Source organism: Crocodylus siamensis, chromosome 14, assembly GCF_052110815.1.
Source record: "Crocodylus siamensis isolate JL-2025a chromosome 14, ASM5211081v1, whole genome shotgun sequence".
Taxonomy (NCBI): domain Eukaryota; kingdom Metazoa; phylum Chordata; order Crocodylia; family Crocodylidae; genus Crocodylus; species Crocodylus siamensis.
In genome coordinates this window covers 20,329,863-20,355,556 of record NC_143408.1, presented here as the reverse complement: position 1 = coordinate 20,355,556, position 25,694 = coordinate 20,329,863, and the positions used below count along the sequence as shown (strand labels likewise).

Genomic DNA, 25,694 nt, shown 5'->3' with positions numbered 1-25,694 from the left:
TGCATGCTACCACCTCTCACAGGGCCATCAGACTCGCCTACTTACACTCTGGGCAATTGCCCTGCAGCCCTTCAGGTGCTTCATGCAGCCTACTGTATGGCTGATGGTCTTTATGCCCAATACTAGGTTAACATTAGCCACAAGCCCCTTTCTGGGCACGTAGCTCTTCGTGCCCCCTTCCCGCTCAACAACTCCCTCCAATCATATGGCCATGTGGCCCCCTCATTAGGGCTGGCTTGCACCTGCCAGTTGCCCTGCTGTCACTCCATGCCCTTAAAATGGCAGGTACCACAGGTGCTCTGTTACACACCCTTGCTCCCTTCCCCCATGCAGGTTTATCACCCCTTTTCCCCCCATGCAGAGGGTTAACTCAAGACCTACACACTAGGTAAATCCCACTTCAGCCATACTTTGAGAGTTTAAGTGGGCAGCCTAGCATGCTGCACATTTCACCCTGTCTGAAAGAGGGGAGATTAAGGAGGGATCTCCCTGGAGCCTACACAGCTCCAAAGAAAAGAGGAAGGAGAGTTACAATAAGGCCATGCTGAAATGGCAAAACCACAAGCAGTTCAAGCTATGACCTTGTCTCTGGGTGGCGATATCATCAGCAGGCAAATGTGCAAAGAGATGGAAAAGGGTGGACGTGTCACAGAAACCTCTGCCCCCTCCTCCTGCCAAGGCCCTATTCTTTATGGCTCTCTCCTGTGGAGCAGTAAGCATTGTAAACCCCACGCCTGTCTTCAGTTTCATATTCTGGCAAGATGTGTCTTCACTACAGAGTTTGCACACTCCCTAGTTTGATGGCCCCTTAAGCCAGGCCCAGCTAACACAGCTGTATGTCAGCTAGATCATGCAGTCTGCTTTCAAAAGCTTGTAACCCTCCCACTTTGCAGGGAGGATGCAGGCTAAATAACTCAAGCCCTGATAGTCCTCTGTTGCTTTTCCGTAAGTCCCTCCACTTGTCCAAGGGACACACAAGTTTTCCCACAAATCGCTGCGAAAGAATCAGAGCAGCTCCACTTACTGAAGTACAGAGAACCACGGAGTGTGGCACATGGGGATGAATGCAGCTGTGCCCCATGTGAGACACGGGGGCGAATGCAGCTGCTGCAGCAGCCCTGGGGGGGAGCCACTCACATCTGGGCTAGGTTGTGCCCCGTGCCCAGCTGTGGATGCAAAAGCCTAGCTATCTCTGCAGTGCAGACACACCTGCAGTGTTGGAGCAAGTGTTTTCGGAGGCAGGGTGGACACTCCAGTATGAAATCTGTTTCCTCCACCCACCCCAATGTACAATTACTAATTAATAATAACACTTCTAGCACACGGATAGCACATTCCATCTTCAAAGCACTTTGCAGATGTTAACTAATTAATCCTCATCACCCCCCTGTGAAGTAGGTGAAGATTATTATCTCCATCTCACAGATGTTAAATTGATTTGCAGAGAGGTCAAGTGACTTGGCCAATACCACAGAGGGAGTCAAAGCAGGAATGTAGAGCAGAACTCCAGGGGGTCTGGCTAACCAGGCCACACTCAGGCCAAACTTCTCCTGAATGAACATTAGTGAGCACGGGCAATTATATCTGCAGGTTCAAACTGCCTACCCTCCCAGCACAGCAAAAATGCAGCGTATTCATCACCCTAGACAATGCTGTTCACAACTTGTTGCCATGGAAATGATGGCGCTGTGGCGCATTTTATCCTGTTGGGCCAAGTCAGTGGTAATGAGCAAATTATACATCAATGAGTGCAAAGGAGTCCAGGTGAATGTAAGGCAGATAAGGTGCCGCTTCTCAATATGCACTGATGCAATTACATCCATGTAGTGCTGTAAGTGCCCGGGGCTTTCACTAGGCTGCTTTTAAAGGCATACGCATGGTTTGCAAACTCTCTGGGACAGGAAACAGCTGTCTTTGTTCAGTGCCTTGTATAAGAGGATGCCAGGCCATGGCTGGGACACAGGCTCTATTGCAATACAAATGATGAACACGAAGACTGAGAACAAAAGTGGTAGCTAAGACACTGTAACCCTTTAAAGGTCTAGTAAGATCAGGCAGGAGCTACTTTACCAAGCCTCACAGCCTATATTTCTCCATAATGGTCAGTGTTGCCAATTTCTTATTTATGCTCGAGTTTGAACAACAGGATTTAAATCCTCATCTATATAAGCTAGATGTGTCACAAAGTGAGGTCCAGTCATATTTACTAGCTGGTTCTGATCAATGCCAGGGTCCTGCAAGGATCATCACGATCAGCTAGCACTAATCTCACAGTCTTCATCTGCACTAACACCCCACAGAGAGGTAAGAAATATTTTGGACTCATCCCTGTATTCATTCTTTTTTTCCTGCTTCACCCAAAGGTCAGATCTGGGGGGCAAAATAAAGCTGACGTATTAGCCCAGGCTCTAACCATTGAGGAGCTGCCCTTCCAAGCAGTCGGAGGGAATCATAACATTATTGCCTTTAACTTATGAAACAATCAACAGCGATGACTTTTCAGCTGTCATCAGTAGAGGGAAGAGTTCATCCTGCATTGAAATGAAAGGGCAGACTGGGCTTCTCTCTCTGGAGCTCTTGGTCCAGAATATCTGTAGACTCTAGCTCTGCCTATGTCAGATGGGTTTGCTGGCAGAACGACGTCAGCCAGAGGTGTGGAAAGATTGTGCGCCACAGCCAATGTATGGAAAAAAACAAACAAACCCAACCCTTGTGTTGAGGCAGCTCTGCTGGCAGTACATAAAAACAAAGGGTTAGATTTTGCAATGCAAGATGGAGGTCACTACCGAAAAGCACTGACTCACAAAATCCTGCCTTAAATGAACCCAAGCCTGGGAGGAGGGAATGGCAAAGACATCTGAGTGATTCATGCCTAGTAATGAGCCTTTAACTACCAGCCCTTCTCACGGGGAGAATTAGCTGAGGTTAATTAGACATCCGCATCAGTACAGGAGAGACAGCCATTTTGACCGACTCCCAGTCTGTACCCGCCTGGTAGGTCACGAGGCCTGTTGTTGAACCCCTAGCCTCGCAGCGTTCCTCACCTTTCTGGGGACAGTCCGAGCCCTGACATTCATTACAAACCCATTAAACCCTTCTAACGAGCGTGCGGGTGGCCTCTCTCGCTCTCCCTGCGCTGAGTGACGTTGAAAGTAAACTGGTCCGACACTAGTGAAAGCGATGCAAGTCACGCGTGCATTCGTCCTGCTCCACCCCTATGCCCCAGCACCATAGGAAAAGGCTGTGTGAAGAATCCCAAGTGCAAAGCCAGGGCCCTGTTCTGTCGCATACTAAACAGCTCTGTTGCAGGAATTGCTTATTCGGGGAGAAAGCTAAAAGCTGCTTTCGATGGTCTCGTTTACCTGCGTGCAGGTTCACCATGAAGCTACGTCAGGCAGTTAGCATACAAGGGAGCAAGCCCGGCGTTCCTCCCACCACATAGGAAGGAATAAAACTAGGCGGAGAGGCAAGGTCTCCTAACCTTGTGGAAGAGATGCAACAAAAGATCAGCAAGAGGGAGAGGGAAAGAGAGAAAGACAGGAGGAAAGAGCAAGAGGGCAACAAAGAAAAGGAGACAGCAACAAAGGGGACAGATAACAAACAGAGAGGAGCGAAGACAGCAGCAGAGAAAGTGTGACGCAGACACAGGCACAAATGCCATAGGGTTGACCACGATACGCAAATGATAGACAGACAGAGATAAAGCAAAGAAAAGAGCAACAAAGAAAGAGCCAGCAAAAGAGGCCTACAGTTTGTTTGAAGAAAAGGATGGTTTAACTTCTCAGCTGTGAGTTCTTATCTCAAAAGCACTCTCCTTGAATCAATCTGATTCAATCTCTCCCACCTGTCCATACCTCAGTGCTGCATGAGTACAAGATACAATCTGAATTCATCCTCTCCCTCTTGCCTTTGGAAAGGATGCAGTCTGCCTCAGATGTGAAGGATTCACATATGCTGGACCAAATTCAACCCTGGTATAGCTCCATCACTGCCAAAGGAGTTAAAGCTGCAATGCGTTTTGCTTTGCGTGGCTCTGAATCATTTCCGCACCAGAACCGAATCTGGCGTGGCCTGGAAGGAAGGCAGAAAAGGCCAGGGCTTGGGTGCTGTTACTTCATAAGGTCCATTTGGTCTCTTTATTATGCAAGCTTCTTGACGCTGGGCTGTGTCTTCTACTCCTCATGTTTTCAGAGTCTGGAATGACCGAAGCCTGGTTTCCACCAAAGCCTCTTGATGCTGCTTTAACCTGTTCACAATTATGATAAACAGTGATGTGCACTGCCCCTAATGATATGGGTCCTAATTTGCACCTCAGGGCACAACAAACCTTATGGGATGCACAGTCTTGGATATGGGCCTTTCCCCCCAACTCATCCTCTGCTGCTGAATGAAGCACAGGCACCCCATGAATAGTTTAACGTTCTTGGCTTTTATCATCTTCTCAGGTAGTTCATTACACAAGCTCATTGTTCTTTGAGTGGCAAGTCTTTCCTCATGGTTATGGTTACATGGCAGGAGGGAGTTCCCTGAATACGAGCTGCTCTAGCAGGCACTAACAACATGGGAGTTGCAGTCAGCTACAGGCAGCAAGCCAGGGATGATTTAGGCAAGTCAAAGCTTGGGAAGAATGTCAGAGAAGTTGCTACTCAGTGTCTATGTGAAGCTAGCTGAAGAGGTAAAGACAAGTGCATTTATAATACCTGCATCTAGGCACTTAGATACTCCAGTGACAAACCTGGTATAAAGACACAGAGGGAAAGTTGATAGATGGGGGTGACTCCCTCATATCCCCATCCCTGAGCCCGACCAAGACTGCAGCATATGATGTGAAAGAGCAGTTCAAAGCTTGGTGCAGATAAGGTACTTCTTGGGCATGCACGTGGGTATCTGGAGAGTGTCCCTGGGTTCAGGAGATGCCCAAGGGGTGCGCTCGGTCACCCCTGCTCCACAAAGCTCTGCCTTAGTTCCCACATGGATGAGATGTATACTCCTGAGCTAAAAAAACCCCCAAGGGCTGGGGCTGTGATGTGGGATGTGAAAACCACTTCACCTGCAGCAACTGCAACAGAGTGAAGGCTTTCCTGGGAAGCCCCCAGTGCCATCCCTTCCCTGACAGCTGCTTCTTATAGTAGGTGAGTCTCAAAGTCTTGCAATCACTAGTGCCATCAGTGCAATAGGGCTCATTCCCCGCCATGGAAGCATGTGCGATTCAGGGAGCAGGGCTCCCCGATTGCCTCCCGTCTCAGCCTGGGGAGGTGAGGTCTTCTCCACAACACAAGGTGTTGACTACAGGATTCTCGCCCCCACTGCACGTATGCCAGTGCTAAGGTAAGGGTCCATCAGGACACCTGTCCTTGAAGTGGCATATATGGCCTGTGTTGTACATCAGGGTGGTCAGGGAAGTGGTGGGGATCTTGGGCTCTGCTCCAGCTTAGGCAGGATGCCAGGAACAACCGATGTGTTCAGTTCTTTTCCATTTCTCTTCATAAGCAGCCCTGAGATCTTGGAGCCTGAGCAGCTAGACAGGCAGGGCTTGGCTCTTCCCCTGCTTTCACAACTACTCTCACAATATGGGCTCCACCGGGGCTGCCTCAGATTGAAATCAGGGCAAGTGAGAGGGGAAGGAGGCCTGAAAGGGGACAATTATTCTTATTCCCAGGTGAACCAAAAGGGCTTCCACCATCAAAAGGAAATTAATTGGGCAGAGTTCAGAGCTTGGAACAAAACTGATACAGCGAAGAAATGAAAGGGGAAGTGAAGGTGCCCTGGGCCAGCGGGCTCCATTATCTGCACGGCGCACACCTTGCTGGAGCCACTCGTGGGCCGTGTGCCTCTGCCCTCGGGCCTGTGCCAGGGCCGCGTGCTGAGTGAGGCGCTCCGCCTTGGCACCGCTCGGTCTCCTACCGCTGGGTGAGATCTCGACACTTCCCCTTTCCACCTGAGCCGCACAGGCAGGCAACTTCAGCAAGCAGGTAATTAACCATCAAACAATGGTAGGGATTTGCAGATTAGCAGGGGAAGGAGTGGGAAAACTCATTTACACCAGACAAAGGGGGAGAGGGTGATTACTTGCTGTGGCGGCAATAGGAGAAATCAAACCTGGCCAGGACAACTGAGAAAGGGATGCGGGTGCGCGAATAACCCCCAGGTTTCTTTTCAAGCACTAAAACTTCATTTTCTATCATCCTAATTCTCAGGTCTATGTGAGATTAAACTCTAGCCGACGTGATGCTGCCTTCACCCAGTTCATTTCCAGTGCAGAGATAAGGCCAACTTTCCTTAATGCATTTTAGGAGACGGTGGGAATGTTTTGCAAACATGCAGTGGAGCCGGCTTATTACAAATACAAATACAGCTTTCCAGGCGCAGCCCTTCTCCCTCCCCTCGCTCTTTTAAACCTGAGAACGCAGAGAACAGTTGTGCTTCTAAGGCTTTTCAAGCAGCCTCTGAGGAGCAGGGCAACGATGTGGCTGCAGCTGGGCTGCAAGGCGGGCCCGAGGTGGGTTTGAGCTCCTCAGGCCAAGCTGCTGCATTTCAAGGGACACAGCAAGCAAAGGAGCAGGCAGGACACAGACACACTTGTTAATTAGGCCAGAGCCGGGAACCTGAAGATGAAAGGAAGGAAAGCTGTTGTGTTCCAGAGGCTAATGGGCTCTGTGTGAAGCCTTCTTCAGAGCTCAGACTGCCACGCAGGGGTGCCTTTCCTTTGTAGATGGGAGCTCGTGCTTTTGCAAATGAGGCAATCCCTACATTTTGGTGGGGAATTACTTTCAAGGCATGTGTGGCAGCTTGGTATTCACCTTCCTCACCCGAAAATCCCTCTCTACCCAGAGTCTGATTCAGACTCTCTAAAGCATTGACTGGAGACCAGGAGGTGAAGCCTCTTGCTTTGCTGCTACTTCAGTTGTTTGATATGGCCTCTCTCTACATGGCAGAACTTGCCCTACCAGAAACCAGTATGGGACAAGGGCACGCTGTAGGAGACCTGTCCCAAACATGACAGGTCAGCTGCGGATGAAGCAGCCTCTCCCTGAATAGCCTGTTTCAGGGCTGGCTGTGAAAAGTCAATACCGATCCTGTGGTTTTGTCACAGTGGAGCTCCACTGGGAGAAGTGACAGACCCGATGAGCCAGGGGAACGGGAATGGAGCAGGGCTAACCTCAATTCCTGCACTCCTGCTGAAGCTGCTGAGAGCTGCCAGTGCTGGACACCCCTAAAATCAGACTCACAACCTTCAGCACTGGCCTTGCAGGCAGCCTCCAGCCCTGCCCAGTGACAATGATGGCCACCCTTTCTTCACATGGTCACTTATTTTGTTTTACATTTTGGATGCCTAGTATGAGACATACTGGGCCAGAGTATCAAAACTGCTGAGCAACTAGGGTTACCAAGCCCTCTAGGATTGCCCTGGAGTCTCCAAAAATTAGATACAAATTTCCAGGAGACTGCTGAGAGTCACCAGGTAGATAAACGATAGAGCATTTGTTAAAATAAATATTGCATGCTGAACCTGATTTATACAGTAGTCCTGTGCATTTTTAAAATGTAATAGTAATGTGCATTTGCCATCTAGACGTGAAGTCTACGCACCGTCATCCATAACGGGTAGATGCCATCATGTGGGCACGTTCGCATTGTGTGTCGTGGGCATGCTGATGTTGTGAAAACTCCTGGAATAGGTTCAAACAGTTGGCAACCCGACGAGCAACACTCGCAACTTCAGCTGAGCCAGTCAGAATGGCACATGCCCAAACACCAACAATTAGGCGCGGGCTGTGCCATGCTGAGCGCACCAAAACAGAGGCACTACAACCAAAGCCACTTTTGGGAATGGGGCCATAAGAGATAGACTAGTCTGGGTGACAGGGCTTTGGTCACTCAACTCCCCGGGTGCTAATGAGAACCTCGCTGGCTTTCCCAGCAGAGGTCAAGGACTCAAAGGCTAGGGAGACTGAACTATCATTTCCTACTCGGAGCCACTCCCTCTAGGCAAAGGTGGTGGGCAAAGGAAGGCTTGCACAGCTGCTGCTCCTGGAGAAGAAGCAGTGTGTCCCTTCTGTGTCCCTGCAAGGAGATTTCAAGGATAAGAGTTTCAAAAACTGACCTGTAATGGATGGCCAAGGGAACTGGGTTTCTTTACCAAAAATGATGATGAAGGGATGAATAACAGTCTTCCAGAGTACAAAACAGTGACCCACTCCTCTCCCTGGCCACTGGGGAGAGGAGAAGGAAAAAAACACCAACATCTTCATTGTGACAACAAAGGTTTAGGTTAGATGATCTGGAGTGCTCTCTTTCATGGGAAGGGAGCTGGCTGCATCAGGAACTGGTGGGGTCTCCTCCTCCACTGGAGGTTTTCAAGAACAGGTTGGACAAACAGCTGTCAGGGCTGGTCTCATTGCACTTGCTCCTGACTCAACGCTGGGGATGGATGGGCTGAGGTCCCCTGAGGTCCCTTCTGGTGCTGCGATTCTAGGAGTCTACCGGCAAGTTAAACAGTATGCGCCTGTCACCCCCCAAACTTTTGTCTTCCTTGACTATTTGTAGCAGGCTCCAGTTCTGGACGCACTGGGGAACATCCCCTAGCTTCCATCTTCCCCTTTCTCCCCACTGTCTTTCCTTCCACCTGAATCCTTTCAAAGCTTTTCTTCCCTGTGCCAGCTGTCAGCAAATACAGGCAAAAGCCCTGCCTCATATCCCTTCCCATTGCAATACCCCAGAGGTCTCCCAGCAAGCAAGATGCTCTGCATTGGGTTATCCAGCTTGAGTAACTCAGTCATAGGGCGACAAGACATATCAACCCTAGAGAACGCAAGGCCAGGGAGCATAATGGCAGCTTCCTGTTTTCTGCTCTGAATCTCTGGCCCCTTGACCGCACGTGTCTGTCACAAAGGCCCCATACAGGAGGATGAGGAGGAGGAGGAAGGAAGCTAGCATCTGTGTGGAAAGAGGAAGGGATCCGTCCCCTTGAAGGCTGTCCCTTCGGAGAACGTAGCCTGCCCCAGGGCAGAATTTAATTGCTTCTTGAGTGGTGCTGGCTCTTTTGCCTCCAGAATTTTGCCCAAAGGCCGTTTCTTTCCAGGGGGAGGAAGGGGAACACGCAATCTGTTCTGAATTCTGCTTTTTTGTTTCTTCCCGTCTTTGACCTTCTCTCAGGGCCTCCTGGCCCCATTATTTACTGCAGGCTGCTACCTTAACTGGCGCTGTTTAAAACAGGAGTCATTTCCACGTGGTTCCCATCAGCAATGGCACACTGTTTGCTCCCAGAGATGAGGCTCCCTTGGTTTGGAAACACATCACACAGAGAGCAGCGGAGTCTGAAGAAGAACTGAGAACAAGGGCTGGAAGGGACAGAGTCAGCCACTGCTGGCAGACGGGGAGGTTTTCAGGGCCTGATGCTACAGGGAGTCAGGCAGGTTGAAACGGAGGAAGGTTACAGATGGAGAAAGCGGCTCGGATGTTATAAGCAGTCGCTGGAATCGCCCTCCTGAGCCCATAATGAGCCGTGCTGGAAGCAGCTTAAGCAACTGTTCCTTAGGATGATTTGCTTTGTTTCCAGAAGCACCCACCAGAAACTACAGTGACAAAACAACATGATGGGAAGGGAGCCTGGGGCACAACGGAGCCCCAGCCCCACCCTTGCTTCCTGTCCGACCCTGCCAGGAAAACCACAGAGAAAGACACGAGACACATGTTCTGCAGCTGGAGCAGCACTGCCTCTTCCCTGGGCCATGCGGTCACCTGCTCACCAGGACAGTTTTCATGCTGGGGCCTGTTTGCTATTAGTGGTGAAACAATTCTCACCTCCCTCTTCCCATTTCACTTTCATGCAAACCCTTGGCTTGGGGGTAAGCTGCCTGGGTCACACAGGTGAACTATGGCACCTTCATCGGGGCTGACATTTGGACCACAGAGACATGGCTTTGCAGGGGAGAGAGGGTGGCCTTTTAGGGGCACTCTTTGTCTTCATTTTCTTTAGAGAAGGAGCTTACACTGGTTTATAGGTTCAGAGAAGAGACTTTCCCAAAGCAGGTGTGTTTCTCCTGGCATCCTGGCCACATCCCAGTCTAGCTCAGTATGGTTTGCCTCCCTTTAGGAGGATGCAGTACTCTTCACTTCCTGCTCTAAACAACTATATAGCATCACTACAAGCAAGGGCCTTGTTACATGCTGCCCTGTGACCTGCACAAGTGTTGCTGGGTGCTAGTGATGGGTGCTAGCGCTAACTGGAGCTTGGAGCCATCCCATATTCAGGCCAGCAGAGATCTGGAGGACTGACAGGTCAGAATCTGCTCCCTCCCGTTCCAGCGCAGCAGCTGCAGTGGTGATGGTGGGGCAGCTGGGCAGGCAGGTTAACCCTTCCTTGCCTGCTTCCCCAGGACAGACAGTGCAGCAGCCACAAAAAAGTGTGTGTGTGTGGGGGGGGTGAACAGGGATCTGGGGTGCTGGGGTGGGTGGGCAGGGGGCCCAATCTGGGTCAGCAAGGGATGGGGGTAGGTGGGGTATATTTACACTAACCTGTAGCTTAGGAGAGCAGCACCCTAGTTTAACAAGAGCTGGTGGACCAGAGATAACCGTGCTCTGGGCTGGTGTCACTTGGATCTGCCAAATGAGTTCCTAAAACTAGTTTCAGGTGCTAATGTGCAGACAATCCAGGGGTTAAGACCTCCAAGAACCACCCAAAATTACCGTGTAACAAGACCCTTAAACTGCTGCCCCTTTCCACCCTAAACATGGCTGTATTTTGATGGTGAGGTGGAAAATACAAGGTCCTGCCCTGCAAGGTACTAGAAACCCTTGTCTCCAACCCACTTCACTGAGACCTGAGGATGGTCAGCATCTTACGGGGCTGCACCCAGCACTTGCAAAGCATTTTGGGATCGGCTAGAGTGTTGTCACAAGGCTACAGAGGATGTACGCAGTTCTTTAATGCTACAGCAAGAGAGAGAGAGGGAGGAGGGTCCTGGGGCTCTGATGTTACAGGGAATTTAGGTCAGGAAACTTGGCAGCTGAGCGAGAAGGGAGCCAATATAATGGTGCTGCATCACTTTGGTGCCTGATAGCAACTCCAGAACTTTCGGGCGATCAACTTCATCTTAAGAAACTCAGGAAGGTAATAGCAGATTGCAAGATAAACAGCAAGGAGCTAGGATGGCAATGAATCCACTTTCCGTTTCACAGTTAATGGAGATGGAGAAAGTCCAGCTCTCTTTAGTCTGCTTGATTGCTATAAGAGGAAGAAGGGGTGGGAGAGAAAGGGTCCAGGGTTTTTTTTCTCCCTCCCTTCTATTCATTAGGCTGTCAATAATGCTCAGTCCTGGCATATCGACAGCGGATTAGCTCACCCCGACTCTGTGTACAAGGCCAATGCCTTTTTAACTCAGCTTGTTTCCAAATCAATACACCCATCAGCATTCGAAAATTAGCCCGAGATGAGATTCCAATACTCAGCCTGGTGTGTCATGCTAAGAGGGCTCTTGGCCAACTTGGAGAAAAAAGCTTGCTAGCAAGGGATTAGAAATTTTCCATTTATCCTCACCTAGGCTGTTTCAGCTAAGCCTGCAATGTCTCAGAGACATCTCCCTATGCATACGCCCTCTGCCCAGCACACCCCCCCACAGCCAACTCCGGCACACACCCCACATGCCATCTCATCTGAAAGTATGCAAGTACTAATGAAGACGTGTTACCACAGAGTGCAGAGGCTAGTTAGGCCACGCAACCTGAGGGGTGGATGGGCAAGTGCTAGTGAGTACATATTGCTTAAAGAGCGTGCAGGCACCTGCTACTGGGCACACTTTGCCAACCCAACTAACTTTTCAACCTGCTCGAGCCCCTCAAGACCTTGCATGCATCCAGTTTCAACACACAAGCAAATATGAGTTGCTGCCATAACTACAAGCCTTCCTGCAGGTACCCCCAGGACACATAAGGGTAGGCAGTCTATACATACCCTATGGGCATGCTTGCTTCTGCACTTTCTCCCACACATCATTTGCTTCTTGATTCCCCTCCAGAGGGTCAGCATCTCAGTGTTAACAGTGCTGGTGTCACAATCAGGAGCTGTCTGATGACTGGTAAGAGCAAGCCGGAGGCATGCCCCAGTGGAGGCCTGGACTTTGTCCAGCTCTGCTTGTCCTGCCCGCCCCTGGAGATCCTGCTCCATGTTGGGGGGTGTTAACAACTCTCGGTGCAACACTTGTAGCAGGCATTACCCAGATGGGCAGGAGTGGGGGGAGGCCAGTAAAGAGTGAGCGGTCCGTAGATGTAGGTGGGACAATGCTGCTAATGGGGAAAATGGAGATTGAGATGGAGCTAACTGCAGACAGGAACAAAGGGGTTGAGAACAAAGGACCTGAAGGCCACTGAGAGGAGGAGTTGTAAAGGGAAGATGAGAGGAGGACACACAGGAGACGGCAGTAGGGAGGTACGGTACCAGGGCCCAATGAGCCAGTGGAAGGCCTAGAAGGACGGTCTAGGCTGGGCCTTACCTTGCACGATGAGATGCACCCGCGATGTCTTGGGGTGGTTGTCCGTCTGCACGGAGCAGGTGTAGGGGCCCTCGTCGAAGACATCCACGTCTTGTATCTGGATGCTGTACTGAGTCTTGGTGTTGGCCAGCAGCAGCACCCGGGAATCCAGGCACCACTTGTCATTGCCAGCATACAGGATGCTGCTGCGATTCAGCCAGGCCACGCGGGTGACCCTGTTATCCACCACGCACCTGGGGAGACAGGGAGAAGCAATTCATCAGCCCATGCCCACCAGCAGCTCGGCTCTGCTCCCTCCCCTCACCCCCATTTTTTCTGACTATTTTTAGCTTTGTTGTGAGCGGCAGCTACGGAGCCCCTGCGATGCGAGTCTCTCTGGAGATCGTCAGCACTTTGCCTGCTGCGCTCTCTCCATCTGAAACTCTGTCTGAGCCTCAGATCAGTCCTGCAGAAACTCTCCGTCCCCTCCGAGTCGCAGGGCCCAGGCCTTCTGCCAGATGCCTGCTTACCATTCCCAGCACCTCTGCTCACCCTGGATCTGCCACTCACTGCTTGCCTGCAATCCAGCTCAAGACTGCTGGGGACAGCCTGAAACCACTGCCCAACCCTCAGCATAAACCCCTCTCTTTTGGGAAAGTTCAGATCTTATTTTTGGCTTCCCCAGCACCAAGTCATTCTGGTTTATCCCCATCGACTCCCCATGTTCCTGCATGGAGAAGGGCGGAGGGCAGCAGGGAGAACAGTTCTCTCGCTGCTTTTGGAGATGGGGAAGAAGTGCGAGATGGTCTGGTCTCCCCAGCTAACCCATCCAATGGCCTGAGAAACATTTCAACCCACCTCCAACGAGAATCTCTAGCCCTGCCCTGTGAGCACCTCTCCCTCTCCCTCAGCCCAACACCATCATCCAGGCTGTGTCATTTCCTGCTCCACCTCACTTCCACACTAATATTAGTACATTTATTCAATGCTTTAATGCACAAAGGCTGGAAGATGCCTAAGGAACTTTTCAAGAGGAGTATTACAAGGGGAGAAAATGGACACCTGCATTTACGAGTGGGGTTACACAATGTTGTGGCCCTTGATAGCAGGGCCCTGGTCCTAGTGACCCTGGAAGTCCCTTCTATTCCGGCCTCAGGTTCCTGGCCACAAAGCCCAAGTCCTCCTTTTCATGCGGATGCCCAAGTTGAAGCCCAAAGGGACCAGGAGTGTTAATAAGGACACCTCTGACCCCCAGGTGTTCACTTGAGAGTCCAAAATGCAAGCCACCGAGCTAAACCTGTGCTTCTTACAGTGCACATCCAACATCACACCCCCAGAGCAGCTCAGCAAAGCCACGAGAGATGCCAGAGATGGAGGATAATGTCCAAACATAAAGCTGCTCTGCCTAATATCCATTGTTTATGTTCTCTCCCCAGTTGTGATGCAAATGAACTGCTGAGCCGCCCAGCGAGAGAGCACCGGCTTCGCAATCACCTCGCTGAACGCGGTGGACTTTATGGGCCATATGTCAGACCACCGTGGCACTGGTGTTACAGCAATGACGGGTTTGTCTCCCAGGTGTGGTCTGTCAATGAGATCTCACCACCCTCTAAGTCCTTCGAGGGCTGTGCCCTTCCTTGGTGTCAGCATATTGTGGGCACTGCCACTATTTGAGCAATAATAAACCAAAATGACTTGGAAGCCAGCTTAAATCATGAATAAAAACCACACTTCTACCTACAGCCACTCCTGTTCCATCTGTCTTCTCTCTTTTTTTTTTTTCTTTCTATCTCCATTGCGCTCGTTCATCCATCACAGAGCCCACTCCCAGGCTACATAAGGAATGAATTAATTCTGTTGTAAGGCAGCATGTGAATGAAGCCACTTCAAAAAGGTGAGGGAAGCTCATCGCCACTCTAAATGGCACCAACTTTCTAGTGTATTTGGAGAGAGCAAAACACGATTGATAGTGAAGAAAACAAAAGATCCCAAATGGCTTCAATGAGCAAACTGCAATTTTCAGTCAGTGTTGCTCGGGCTGTCGTCTCTCCAGGGGGCCTGGATCTGAGATGCGGGACTCCTGGGCTTCATTTCTGACTCTGCCACTGGCTGTGATGCTGGGCACAGCGCTGCCCTGTGCACTGGTTTCCTCCCCCATAAATACATTATTATTTCCACTATAAATGCATTCCTTATCACAGCACTTTACCCATAATACGTGCTTTCCCAGGGCATCTTCAGTGCATTTACCCCCACAGCCTCCATGGGAGGTGGAAAATACTATTATCGCTTTCTTACAAGTCAAGAACTGAGCCGCAGAGATGAAGCGGCCTGAGGTTTCACAAGAAGGCATGCAAAGGGCAGAATTGAAACCAGATCTCCTACATCCTGGGCTAGTACCCGGCTACTGAACCATGCGTCCTCTTTGCTTTGAACATACTTAGATAAAGAAAGCAACCAAAATAAGCACGTGTTATTATTGATGTTAAAAAAAAAAAAAAATGGCTTCAGGAAGGCCAGCGTCAGGTGTGCTTGATCAATGGTAAGGCACTGTAAGAGGCGTTCAGGAGTCACTCAAGATGGCTTTATGATATCACTCTTTCCTTTTAATGACTAATGATTCATTGAAGCTTTTACTACCAGGGCATGAAAGCCCTGCCTTGTATCCATGCCAAAGACTGCCCTCGGTGCATTCAGTTGTAAATGGGTGCCTGGCCACTTTGGCTGTGGAAGGCAAAGGTATCAGGACAGGGTGATAGTTGCATCCTTGTGTGCTGCTGGCTTTAGGCACTGCAGGCACCATTCTGACTGTATCAACCATTAGACCCTGGAGGACCTTTAACTTTCTCAACCATCATGCAGCTGCTGAGAGCCACAGCATGAAGAAGCAGTGTAGGAGCGGGGCTGGTTCTAGGGGTGCAGTTTGGGGTTTCACAGCCAAGAAAAGAGGTGCCCGTACTCCTTATTTGTTGTCCTGGAGTGATAATTCAGATAGGAACCAGGGGATGAGGATGAAGATGTGGCCTGAGCTTCCTGCCTGCAGCCTTCTGCAGTGCTTTGCTCCTTGGACCAATGAGCAGGTTTAGATAGTAATTAAAGCATCTCCTCCCCAACCCAGATCTTTGTGAAAAGCATCAGCTTGGAGATCCATGGAGAATAACAGAGCCAGACAGTGTGTAATCCAAGCATCCCCTCCATCAAATGGGCACTAAAGTGCTTTTGAAAAGCAGCGGGGCTCAGGCAATGCATGAAGCTACAGCGAAATAAGTGTTTTTGCCCTTCACAGCACCTGGTCACAATCTCCCCTTATCACATCGACATGCTCCTGTGTCCCCAGGATCGGCATTCTTACAGGCTGTTATTTTTGTGTATTTTATTTAACTTCCTTCTTAAAGCTCCAGAGGCAGAAAAAAAACCCCTGGAGGACAAGCAGCAGCTCGTTACCTGTCTGGGGAAGGGGCGTGCCACACTCAGGGCATCACAGAGCCATTCCCTTCCACACTGAAGTCCCAAGCAAGAACAGCCCCAAGATGCAGATGGGAAAATGGTTCAAGGCAAGCAGGAACAGGAGCTGGGTCCTGACCACAACATTGGGAAGGACCCAGCCTATATATGCACCTCATCCCCTGCCCAAATCTTGAACAAAAGATGATGGTACCAAGAAGCTTGCAGATGTTAGGTTAGTGTTGCTCCCAGTTCCCTTCACTGTTCCCTCTGCACTGTCAATTAGCACAAAAGGATAAGGGTAACACTAACATGGCTTGAGGGTAACCAGCAAACTTGCCCATCCCTCTGTCCATCTGACGGCACATAACCATTGAGCAAGGCCTAAGGTACGTTGCGTCCAACCTCGGCTAAGTGATTGCTCTCATGGTGTGACAGTGGCCACATATGCAGCAGGCAGGCCCAGTGCCAGGCAGGATGCTCAGGAAGGGCATGCAAGGACTCTGCAGATAGACCTGCTGGGGGCATTGCTCCCAGCTGAGACCTAATGCCAGCTGGAGCCCCAGAGCCCAGAGGGACCTGCCCAGGATCCCAGCCCAGCACTGCTGGATAGTTTTAGGGACAGGAGTCAGTTTTCCCCATGGCCAGGGCTCAGTTCCCTCTCCTGGCACAGGCTGCAGCTCACGATAGCCGAACGATCCAGTACTCTCCCTTCCCCTTCCCATCTGGTTCTTTTCCTTCTTCCAGCTGTTCCTGTTTTTATCGAGCCCATAGATGGGAACCCCTTCTCCCCACCGTGAAGGAAATGCTGATGGTCAGAGCAAGCTACATGCCTTGCATGCCTTTGGCTGCAGCAGCAAAAGCAGGCGGAGGATAAAAACCCAGCAAAGTCTGGAAACTTCCCCCTTCCTCTGGCAACATTCAAAACCCAGAGATGCTCCCCCCTTGCTCACTTGTGCTCTCTTTGAAGCATCTCTCTCTCCCTCGCTCTGTGATGTGCCAGGGAGGGAGGGGAGGGGATCCCCAGGGGGACAGGAAACAGCACTTGCCTCAGAAAAGATGTAAAAATAATTAAGCACATACGAGGTAATTTTGTCTCTCAAGATCCTTAATCCCCATTACATGGCAGCTCAGGAGGCAGGGCCTTCTCCTCCAGGAAGATGAAAAGCTTCCGCCTTCCAGCAAGGGGAGGCGATGCTTTTGGTCTCTCTCTGTCTTCCTTCAGATCCCGAGTCTCGGGTCTCAAGGCTTCCCTCGGAGAGGTGGGAGGTTGCTCACATGCTGCTGTCACAGCATCCTCCCTGCTCAGCAGCCGTGGTGTACCACAGGCTGGCTCCTTTGCAACACCCCTCTGCCACGGCGCATGGAGGGGAGCTCCATCTGACTTCCTCCTCTGTGCCTCAGTTTCCCCTCACCACTCCCTGGGAGAGCTGGAAATCATAACTCATTAGGTTATGGGCAGTTTACTGAGGCAGCTGCCCACCTGGTAGGGCATGTAGCTGTCCACGGGGGAAGGAGAGGCGCTGTGGAAATGGAGAGACTGCAGCAGACCCTGGGTCTCCAGTCACTCCATGTTCAGCCTCTCCCAGGCCCCACGGGGATTTCAGGAAGTGCTGCTCAGAGAGAAGTTCCCTCTCATGGAGCCATTTGCTCTTTTGAAATCTGGATTTAGTCTGTTTCCAAATAACCCCAAACTCTCTGGGCTCCTCTGCCAGAGAGCTGGGTGGTGGGTGGGTCAGATGGCTTGGCCAAGGCCACAAAGGGAGTCAGTGGCAAGGGAGAGAACAGGACTGCGGAGTGCTGCCCTGTCATCCTGGCTGCTGTCGGTCCACACAGCACGTAGTTACCCCTTGACATGTCTGGCATGCCGTGAAAAACCCAGGATGGTACCGGCCAGCACAGGCATGGCCCGGTGCCATGGGTGATAAGAGGTGAGGGGCTTGTCACCAGGGGGAGGGAGGCACTGGGCCGTAGCTGGTCCATGCCACTCTTGTTGCCTCTCATGCAAACCGCTGGGGTTCCAGAGGGCCGAGCCGAGGCAGGCAGATTGCTGCAACTCAGCAGGACACAGAAGAAATGAATAATATTAATTAGAACTAGAAAGAGCTGAGTGCAATTAGCTACCTGATTGCTGCTTTCATTGCAGTTATTGGGGGGGATCCCAGTGTTGTACAATCTAGGGGGGAAGCTGAGCCTGGCTCCGTGCTCCCCACAGCTAACATAAGGGTGCACCCTGTCTTCCCTGGCGAGTGGCTGGGCTAGTGGGGCCTTTGGCTGTGAAAGTGTCTCTCTCTGTGTTTCACCCACAGCCTTTAGCCACCTCCTCTAAGGGCCAAGATGGCAAGGTCCTGGCATCTACACAGAGGAAATCCACTCCCCAACAGCCTGAACAGTTTTTAAACCAACTAATGGAAATGGGAGTTCAAATAAACTGGAGCCATAGCACTGTCCAGGCTCCACGCAGCCCTGGACAGTTTGAGCACTTCCCAAGCCTCTGCAGATTCTCAAACCAGTTCCTTAAAACTGATCCAGGACATGAGAGGCCTGGTATGGGCTCTGGATCCTGCTCACCTTAAAATCAACTTAGATAAATTAGCTGAGAAGGCAGCCAGCACTTCAGGGTGGGGGACTGAACAGACCAGGCTAGATCCTGCATGGAGAGAGTTGGCCCCATGTGCCCTGCTAAGCTGTGGAAGAGAGGAGAGTTTCCAAGAGTAGGCTGGCAAGTCAGCTCCACCTTCCCAGGACAGCACAGACCATCACGCTATGAATAATCAGCTAAACTAGCCCACTGCTGGCGGCAGAAGTGTCGCGGCTCGGATTTATTTCTGTGATTATCATGCTGTACTGTTATTTACTAGGATTAATTAAAGGCCGGGATGGGAGCTACTCTTTCCCATTCAGGCACAGCCCTATTGACTTCACAGACTCCCCAACTGGTGCTGTGCGCTGGGAGTGTGATGTTCACAATCGATCCCTGCCGAGTGCTGGGGACACGGGCCAGACTGGCACCTTGAGAGACTGAACACTCCTCTGTGTACCCACGGAGCATGAGCAGGGACGTGACAAGCTTCCCACGTATGTGGCTCTGCCAGTGCCCAGATGCCTCTTCCTATCTGAAACAGCTATGCTACAGCTCCCTGCTGGCTTCAGCCTCGGAGCTACCAAGAAAAAGAGCCTGGGAGGGAGAGCACGAGGGAGAGACAGACAGACAGATGACCACCCACATTACAATCCTCAAAGCTTCCCTCTTTTTGCAGTGCTGTACCAGCCAGGATGGGGTATCCGGTGGATATATAATGCACCATCAGTAATCTGTGGCAGGACAGTAATGCGCCAGCAGGTTTATGCAGGCATCTACAAAGCATGTTTAAGATGCCAGAGGTTATTTCATTAACTAGTCTGGCGAGACTCTGTTCATCATCATAATTTCCCTTGAAGGAGCTGAGCTAGAAGCCACCACAGCCCATATATCTACCAGAAACATATGGGGGGGAGAAAAGGAGCAGAGCCCTAGACACAAATTAAATCGAGTTAGACGTGTATATAGTTCATAGACCACAGAAGATGGGAACAGACCAAGGACAGAGGTCTCATCCAGACCCATGGACTCCTGCTTCCTGCCCTGACATCACCTGCATCCTTGTTTCACCTTGCACCGGCCCCTCTCTCCAGATCTCTCGTCACTACTGGGGAGCGAGGCTGGGGAGTGGTGACAGCCAGCGCACGGGGCTGCAAAGCCAAGGGGTCTCCTGCAGAGCTGCATGCAGTAATTTTCAGCCTTAATGGCTCAGTTGGCTTAGAAATGGACACCCCAGAAACCCTTGGCTGCCTTTAGCCTAACAGGAGGAGCTTGACAGTGGAGGTAAGTCTTCTCCACTAATAAATAACAAGCCTGGGTCCTAGCCATCACAGTCTGGGTTGTAGCTTCCCCTTGCTGTGTCAGGTACATACAACACTTGCTGCCACCCCCCCCAGCTCACACACAGGCAACTGCAATCAGTCAGAAGAGGGGCTGTAGATGGCTTGCTGTTTCCACTCTACCTGTACTCGATAATCTCCATCTATAATGCAATTTGTGATGTACAGCCCTACTGGACACGTGTGCACACACGCCATACACACACAGAATCTGCATACCTAAACCCATGGTACGTGATTACTTCAGACATGCACACGTGCACACAGTATACCTCTTGTTGTTGTGGGCACCTAGATGTTTAGGATTGTGAATCCAAAAAGATGACAAAGCCGGTAGGGAAACACAAATACCCCGAATGAGGGACTAACCTTAGAGGGATGGGGGTGAGAAGGGGAATGCCAATAGGTTACAGGAAATACACACTGCACATACATATAAACCCACACTGCATATGCTGTGCACACGTACATACAGCAAACATCACTGCTTCATGCAAGCATACACAGAGTGTGGGTATAGTATACACAGAAGGAGCTTGCACACTCGCTGTACAAATGTTCAGCACTCAATACAGGCTTTGTTCACATCCACATGTACACAAAACACAAGTGGTGCACACATTTCTAACAATTATCCTGACACACTTTTAGCTTCTCTCATTCCTAGGAGTCTCAGACCAGCACTCCCCGTGCCTGAAGAAGGCTGACTGCATTCAAAAGCTTGCTAAGAACTTTTTTCCAACTACTCAGCTGGTCTAATAAAAGATATCACATCCACTCAAAGAAACTTGCCTGCCTATGTCCTAAAACCAACATGGCTACAACCAAAAACCCAGTAACAATTATCCTGCTGCTTGTCTAAGTACATTTGCAGCATATTCTGCTGCTCCTGGGAACAGGCAGGGACATAGCCCATGAAAAGGAAATCCCAAGATACTTCCTAGCCAGCAATAGCTGGGAAGCACAGCAGAAGCCCATGAAAACCCCTGATCTTGAAAGATCTCCAGACCACAGAGATTTGGAAAAATCCTCCTCTCCAGCTCCTCAGTCCTTTTCTCTGCCCCTCAGGATCCCCACATGCTTGCATTTCACACCTTGCTAATTAATACAGCGGCTGAGAACCATTTATTTGATTGTTCAGACTATAATGTGTGGGCTTGGATGGACAAGGCCTGAGACCTCAACCACACGAGTCAAGCAAAAGTTAGTGGACTGAGGAAGGGGGTGAAATTCAATGGTGTGTGTTATGCGGGTCGGACAGGATGATCTACTGGCCACTTCTGGCATTAAAATCTATCATTCTAGGCACAGAGAAAGCCCTGATGGATGAACAATAAATCAAAGGCGGGAGACTCACAAGATATCCCAGAGGGAAAGATGCAGTGAGCAACAGAATGAAGTATTGGGGAAAAAGTAGTGAGAAGACAGAGCTGGTTCCTCTTTCCCTCTCCATTTCCCACTGCCACCTTGCCCCAAAATCCCCGGGTCACTGTTGATGTACACCCATGTAAAGGAAGGACGATCAGGCTCAGCACACGTGTCCTGCGTTCAAGGAGACATGAGTCACAGCAGAGGAAGAACGGGGGCTGTGCCTCCGCACTACTGTCTGAAGCAGCAGGCTATCAGCCCTCTCTGGATGGCACATGACGGAGGCAGCTCGCTTACTACCTGGCACCTCTGATAAGCTTTGACTTTGGCTCTGTCACCGAGCAGTTTGGAGACCTGCTCCTGCTAATGGGAGCGAGGAGGAACTGATGCATCCCATGGGCGTGGGGCACCGGGGAGTCTTGTTACAGGGTGGAAGCAATCTCGGGTTTGGCCCCTTTGGTAGCAAACCCACAGGATGCTTGGCACACCCTGACTGGGTCTGCACCTGCCGTCCTGTATCTCAACCCCCAGCCACTGCAGCCCCCCCACCTCCTTCGTCCTTGTCACAGACACAGAATTTGAGATGAAGCTGTAAAATTTGCTGACGGCCAGACTTGCCTGTGCAGCCCTCAAACAGACCCTGGCGTGATATATGATGCTGACCCTCAGGAGCTGGCACTGCCTCCGTGCAAAGGTAGAAAGAGACAGCCCAGCAGAGGTAAGAGGGGAAAAATGAAGAAAAGACAATCTAGAGAAGAATGAAAAATGGGGCAAAGGGAGGAGATGGACAGAGAGCATTGGGGGTACAAGACTGCATGGTGGGGGGGGACCTGCCTCCTCTGTGCTGGAGCTGCTGGAACTCCAGCTGGAGCAGCAGGAGACCTGGCAGGTAGGGAGGGCACCCTGCAGACACAGCATCCACCTCAGACCTCCTCTTCTCTGCACTCGGAGGGTTTCCAACACCGGCAGGGCTGGCGCGGCACACTCAGATCAGCCAGTTCCCAGTTCTGGTCAAATTCATACCGAGATACTCAAGCACCGAGAATAAAAGGCCTGCGTTGCTCCCCCCAGAATATCCTCACCCCCATTCCTGCCCATGAGTCTGGAAGATGTGACCATATTTAACGAGTTTCACTCAAATGGGCCACCGCGGGGGGCATCAGCTGCCATTCAAGCCTGCTCTTTCTTCTGCTTCCCCCTTCCTCCTCCTCTGCCAGCCGGATGGCTCTCCCTTTGCCCTTCCCTCCAGGCTGGAGGAGCAGAGAGGCGACATCCAGGAGGAGATGCTTCCCTGATTGTTATTAATTGCATTGTGGCAGTGAGAAGGGAGAGAGTGGGAGTTGGGGCTCCTGGGTTTCATTCCTCACCCGGGATGGGAGCTAGGACCAAAAATAAGGAGCAGATTTCTGGGCCTTGTCCCCAGTCCTGAGAAAGCAGTGTGGCCTGGTGGCTACTGCCAAGGGGTCTGCGAGGCAGAACCCTGAGACCTGATTCCTGACTTCGCCACTGACTTGTGAGATGCCCTTGGGCAAATCACTTCATCTTCCCACCCCTCCCATTCCCCCTGGTAAAACACAGCTAAAATACTGTGAGCTTTCATTCTACAGGGAGTTGGGAGGGCATGATAATGCCTGTTTGTAAAGTACCAGCGTTGCTCGGGTGAGAGTTTATCCACACAAATGATATGCATGAACTGCATTCATAATCTGGATCCAGCTCTCCAAGCCCCACCCTGCTCCGAGGGGTCCATTGCCTGGGAATCGCGGAGCTGCAAACAACTCCTGGCACACAGCTCGTGACATGCCACGGAAACAAGGACAGAGGAGCCGAGAGAAAAAGGAGGAGGGAAAAAAACATGAGTTAAGAGCGTCAATGTTTCTTTCCAGCGTCGCCCTCCCAAGAACCCCTCCGGATCCCAGAGCAGGGGGAGGTTACATGGGAGGCGTGGAGCCTGCAAACACCTCCCACCACTTCCTGAGCAGCAATGTTTGGGGGGTGGCCCAAGAGACAGGCACCCAGAGAGCTGAGTGGCTTGGAGTCCAGCCTGCAGCCTGGGAAGCATCAGCCTGTTTTGGGAACAGGTAGGAGGCGAGCTGCGGGCTCAGGGATGCTAAATGCCTCTTTCATGGGCACCCAGCAAGCCAGTGGCAGAGCCCAGGTCTCCTTCTCATCTGTAGGCCCAGGCTCTAACCTCTAGGCAATGCTCCCTCCTGCACAGCAAGTGGATGAATGGAACTGGCAGCTCTAGGACAGGCTAAAGGAGCAGGCCGAGAGCACTTGTGAAGGGGAGGCTCTCCCAGTGCCTTTAGTGGTGCCGGTGGTTGGTGCTTTCCTTCCACAAAGGCTTGTGAGCTGCTGCCCCCTGCATTCAGCTCCGGCACGTGCTGCAGAGGCCGGCAGATGTGCAGATGCGGCAGTGAAGGCTGAGCCAGGCGGCTCTCAGGACCGCTTGCCCGCAGCGCTCGTCTCCTTCCAGCAGCAAGCGCGTGTGGGTGCGTGCACGTCACCAGGCATTAGGAGGCTAATTCCGGGTAGCTGTGTGACAGGCTCTGAAATTGGAGAATTTCTGAGCGGTGGGAGATTAAGTCCCTTCAAAAGGAGCCCTGGCTAAGGAGCTCACGCTTGCTAAACCCTCACGTCTGAGTCATGGGAAGCGAACGGCAAAGACGACAGGTTCGGATGCAGCGGTTGGGGACTGCGAGGCTGGGCGGGTCTTTATCGCTCTGCAAGCGGCAGACTTGCAGCCCTTCCCCAAGTCCCTGGGCCACATCCCGGCTTCTCCTTTCCCTTCCACTTTCACTCCTAGAGCCTTTAATAACAGCAATGCTTTGGGCATTGACTGCATCTTCCTCCTGGGGATCTCAAAAGAGTTTTACAGAATATAACTCGATCTTCCATCAAGTACGGCATTATCTAAGCTGCACTGGAGCAGACCTGTTGGTGCATCTCATCCAGGATCCTGTCCCTGCAGGTGGCCATGGCCTGGATGACTGCAGGGGATCCCAGACTTTGCTCTAGGGTGTCCTCGTGAGGTGACCGACTGCGAGGCTTTCCAGAGAGGCTGCAGCTGTGCATGGATACCTCCACTCAGCCCTGGGAGAGCTCCAGCTAGAGATGAGCTCCTGCTTTGAAGCATGAGGGTGAAAGGAACTTGTGCATGTTCTTCTTATTTCTGCTTAAATCATTTCTATTTCTGTAGTGCATGTAGGATCCTCTCAGGATCCAGGCTCCATTGTGCTGCAGGCAAAGCACCCGTCCAACAGAAGTCAGTGCCTGCCCCAGGGCACAGCTAATGCAAATAAGAGTCTTAATCAGAGAGCGCTAGAACCACACTCCAGGCCAGACCCATACTTGGCTGGCCCAGAACCCTGCCCCTGCTCGGTACTAGCAGCAGAGGCTTCAAGAGGAGGTTTGAGAAACCCTCCAAGTGCAAGTAAGGGGCAATGCAGCTCCAGGAAGTGTTTGGTCAAATCCCTAATAATCAGTCAGGTTTAAGCCAAGGGACATGAAGGGTATTTTTCCTTCCAGAAGCTTTATCCACCACAGTCCATGGCATTGTTGCAATGCAAATGTCCTTTCTGGCCTTGGCTTCCTCCCATGGCAGTGATTGCTGAAGTCTAACTATGCGCTAGCCTAGCAGTGGTGGTATATGCCCCCATCTGGCCCAAGCCTCCGGGATGACACAGTGAAGAATAGAAGCTCCTTATCTCCCTTCCTTGGACCATCCCTAACATTTCTCCTTTGGTTTGGGATTGTTTGCATTTGTATGCTAGAAATAGAAACAACCCCCTGTCCTCTCCTGCCTGCAGGGGTAGCAACCATGCCCTGTTTGGAGGAAGAAGCAAAGGAAGAAGAAAGAGACCTTAAGTACCTCCACATCACTTACAGGGCCCAGGGCTGGGCCACTTGCTGCCAAACCTTCTCTGAGAGAGCCAAAGCAATTGATATTGAAATATTAGGAGCCAGCAAACTGGCTTAGGGAAACTGGGAACTGTTAGCACTTGCTCTCCATGCCCTAGAGCGGTGCCATTAGGCAGGCAGCATCAGGAGCTGGTCTGAGCTCTGCCAAGAGTCTGAGCTATTATGAAAGGGTATCTTAGTGTTCAATAGATATTAATCCAAAATCCTGGAGTCCCAAAGGTCTGAGCTATAGAAAGGTTTCTCAGTGCTATGTGGTGGGTGCAGAGATTCCACCTCAGTAAAACAGCCGGGTATTCATATCCCACCTCCCACCATGTGAGGCGGGCCAGTAGGGGGCACTCCTGCATTGAGCTGCCCACCTCCCTGCGCCCGCCCACCTTCCGGGCTCCAAACGCCTCCCTAGGGGCGCCTTATGTTCGGCCGACCCCTCTCCCGGAGCACACTCGCTAGCCTGGGGGTAACGTCGCCGCCGCCACCACCCCGAGAAGTGACTGTCTTGGCCCTGTGTCCTCGGGGAAACACAGGCCTAATAGTCCGACGGGTACTTGACCCGGTACAGGCACTTGGGGC

At 51.3% G+C, this 25,694-nt stretch overlaps 1 protein-coding gene across 6 annotated transcripts in view; it reads right to left on the bottom strand.

Moving 5' to 3' along the window:
- The window catches only part of NTM (neurotrimin), a 623,570-nt gene that overhangs the window by 105,988 nt on the left and 491,888 nt on the right, over positions 1-25,694 (bottom strand). For all 6 annotated transcript variants that reach the window (XR_016439146.1, XM_090027298.1, XM_090027300.1 and 3 more), the window contains one exon: positions 12,492-12,724. Coding sequence is in view for 5 of the 6 variants with exons in the window: in XM_090027298.1 (XP_089883424.1) it covers positions 12,492-12,724 (233 nt within the window). In the remaining variant the exon portion in view is untranslated. The remainder of the gene's footprint in view (positions 1-12,491; positions 12,725-25,694) is intronic.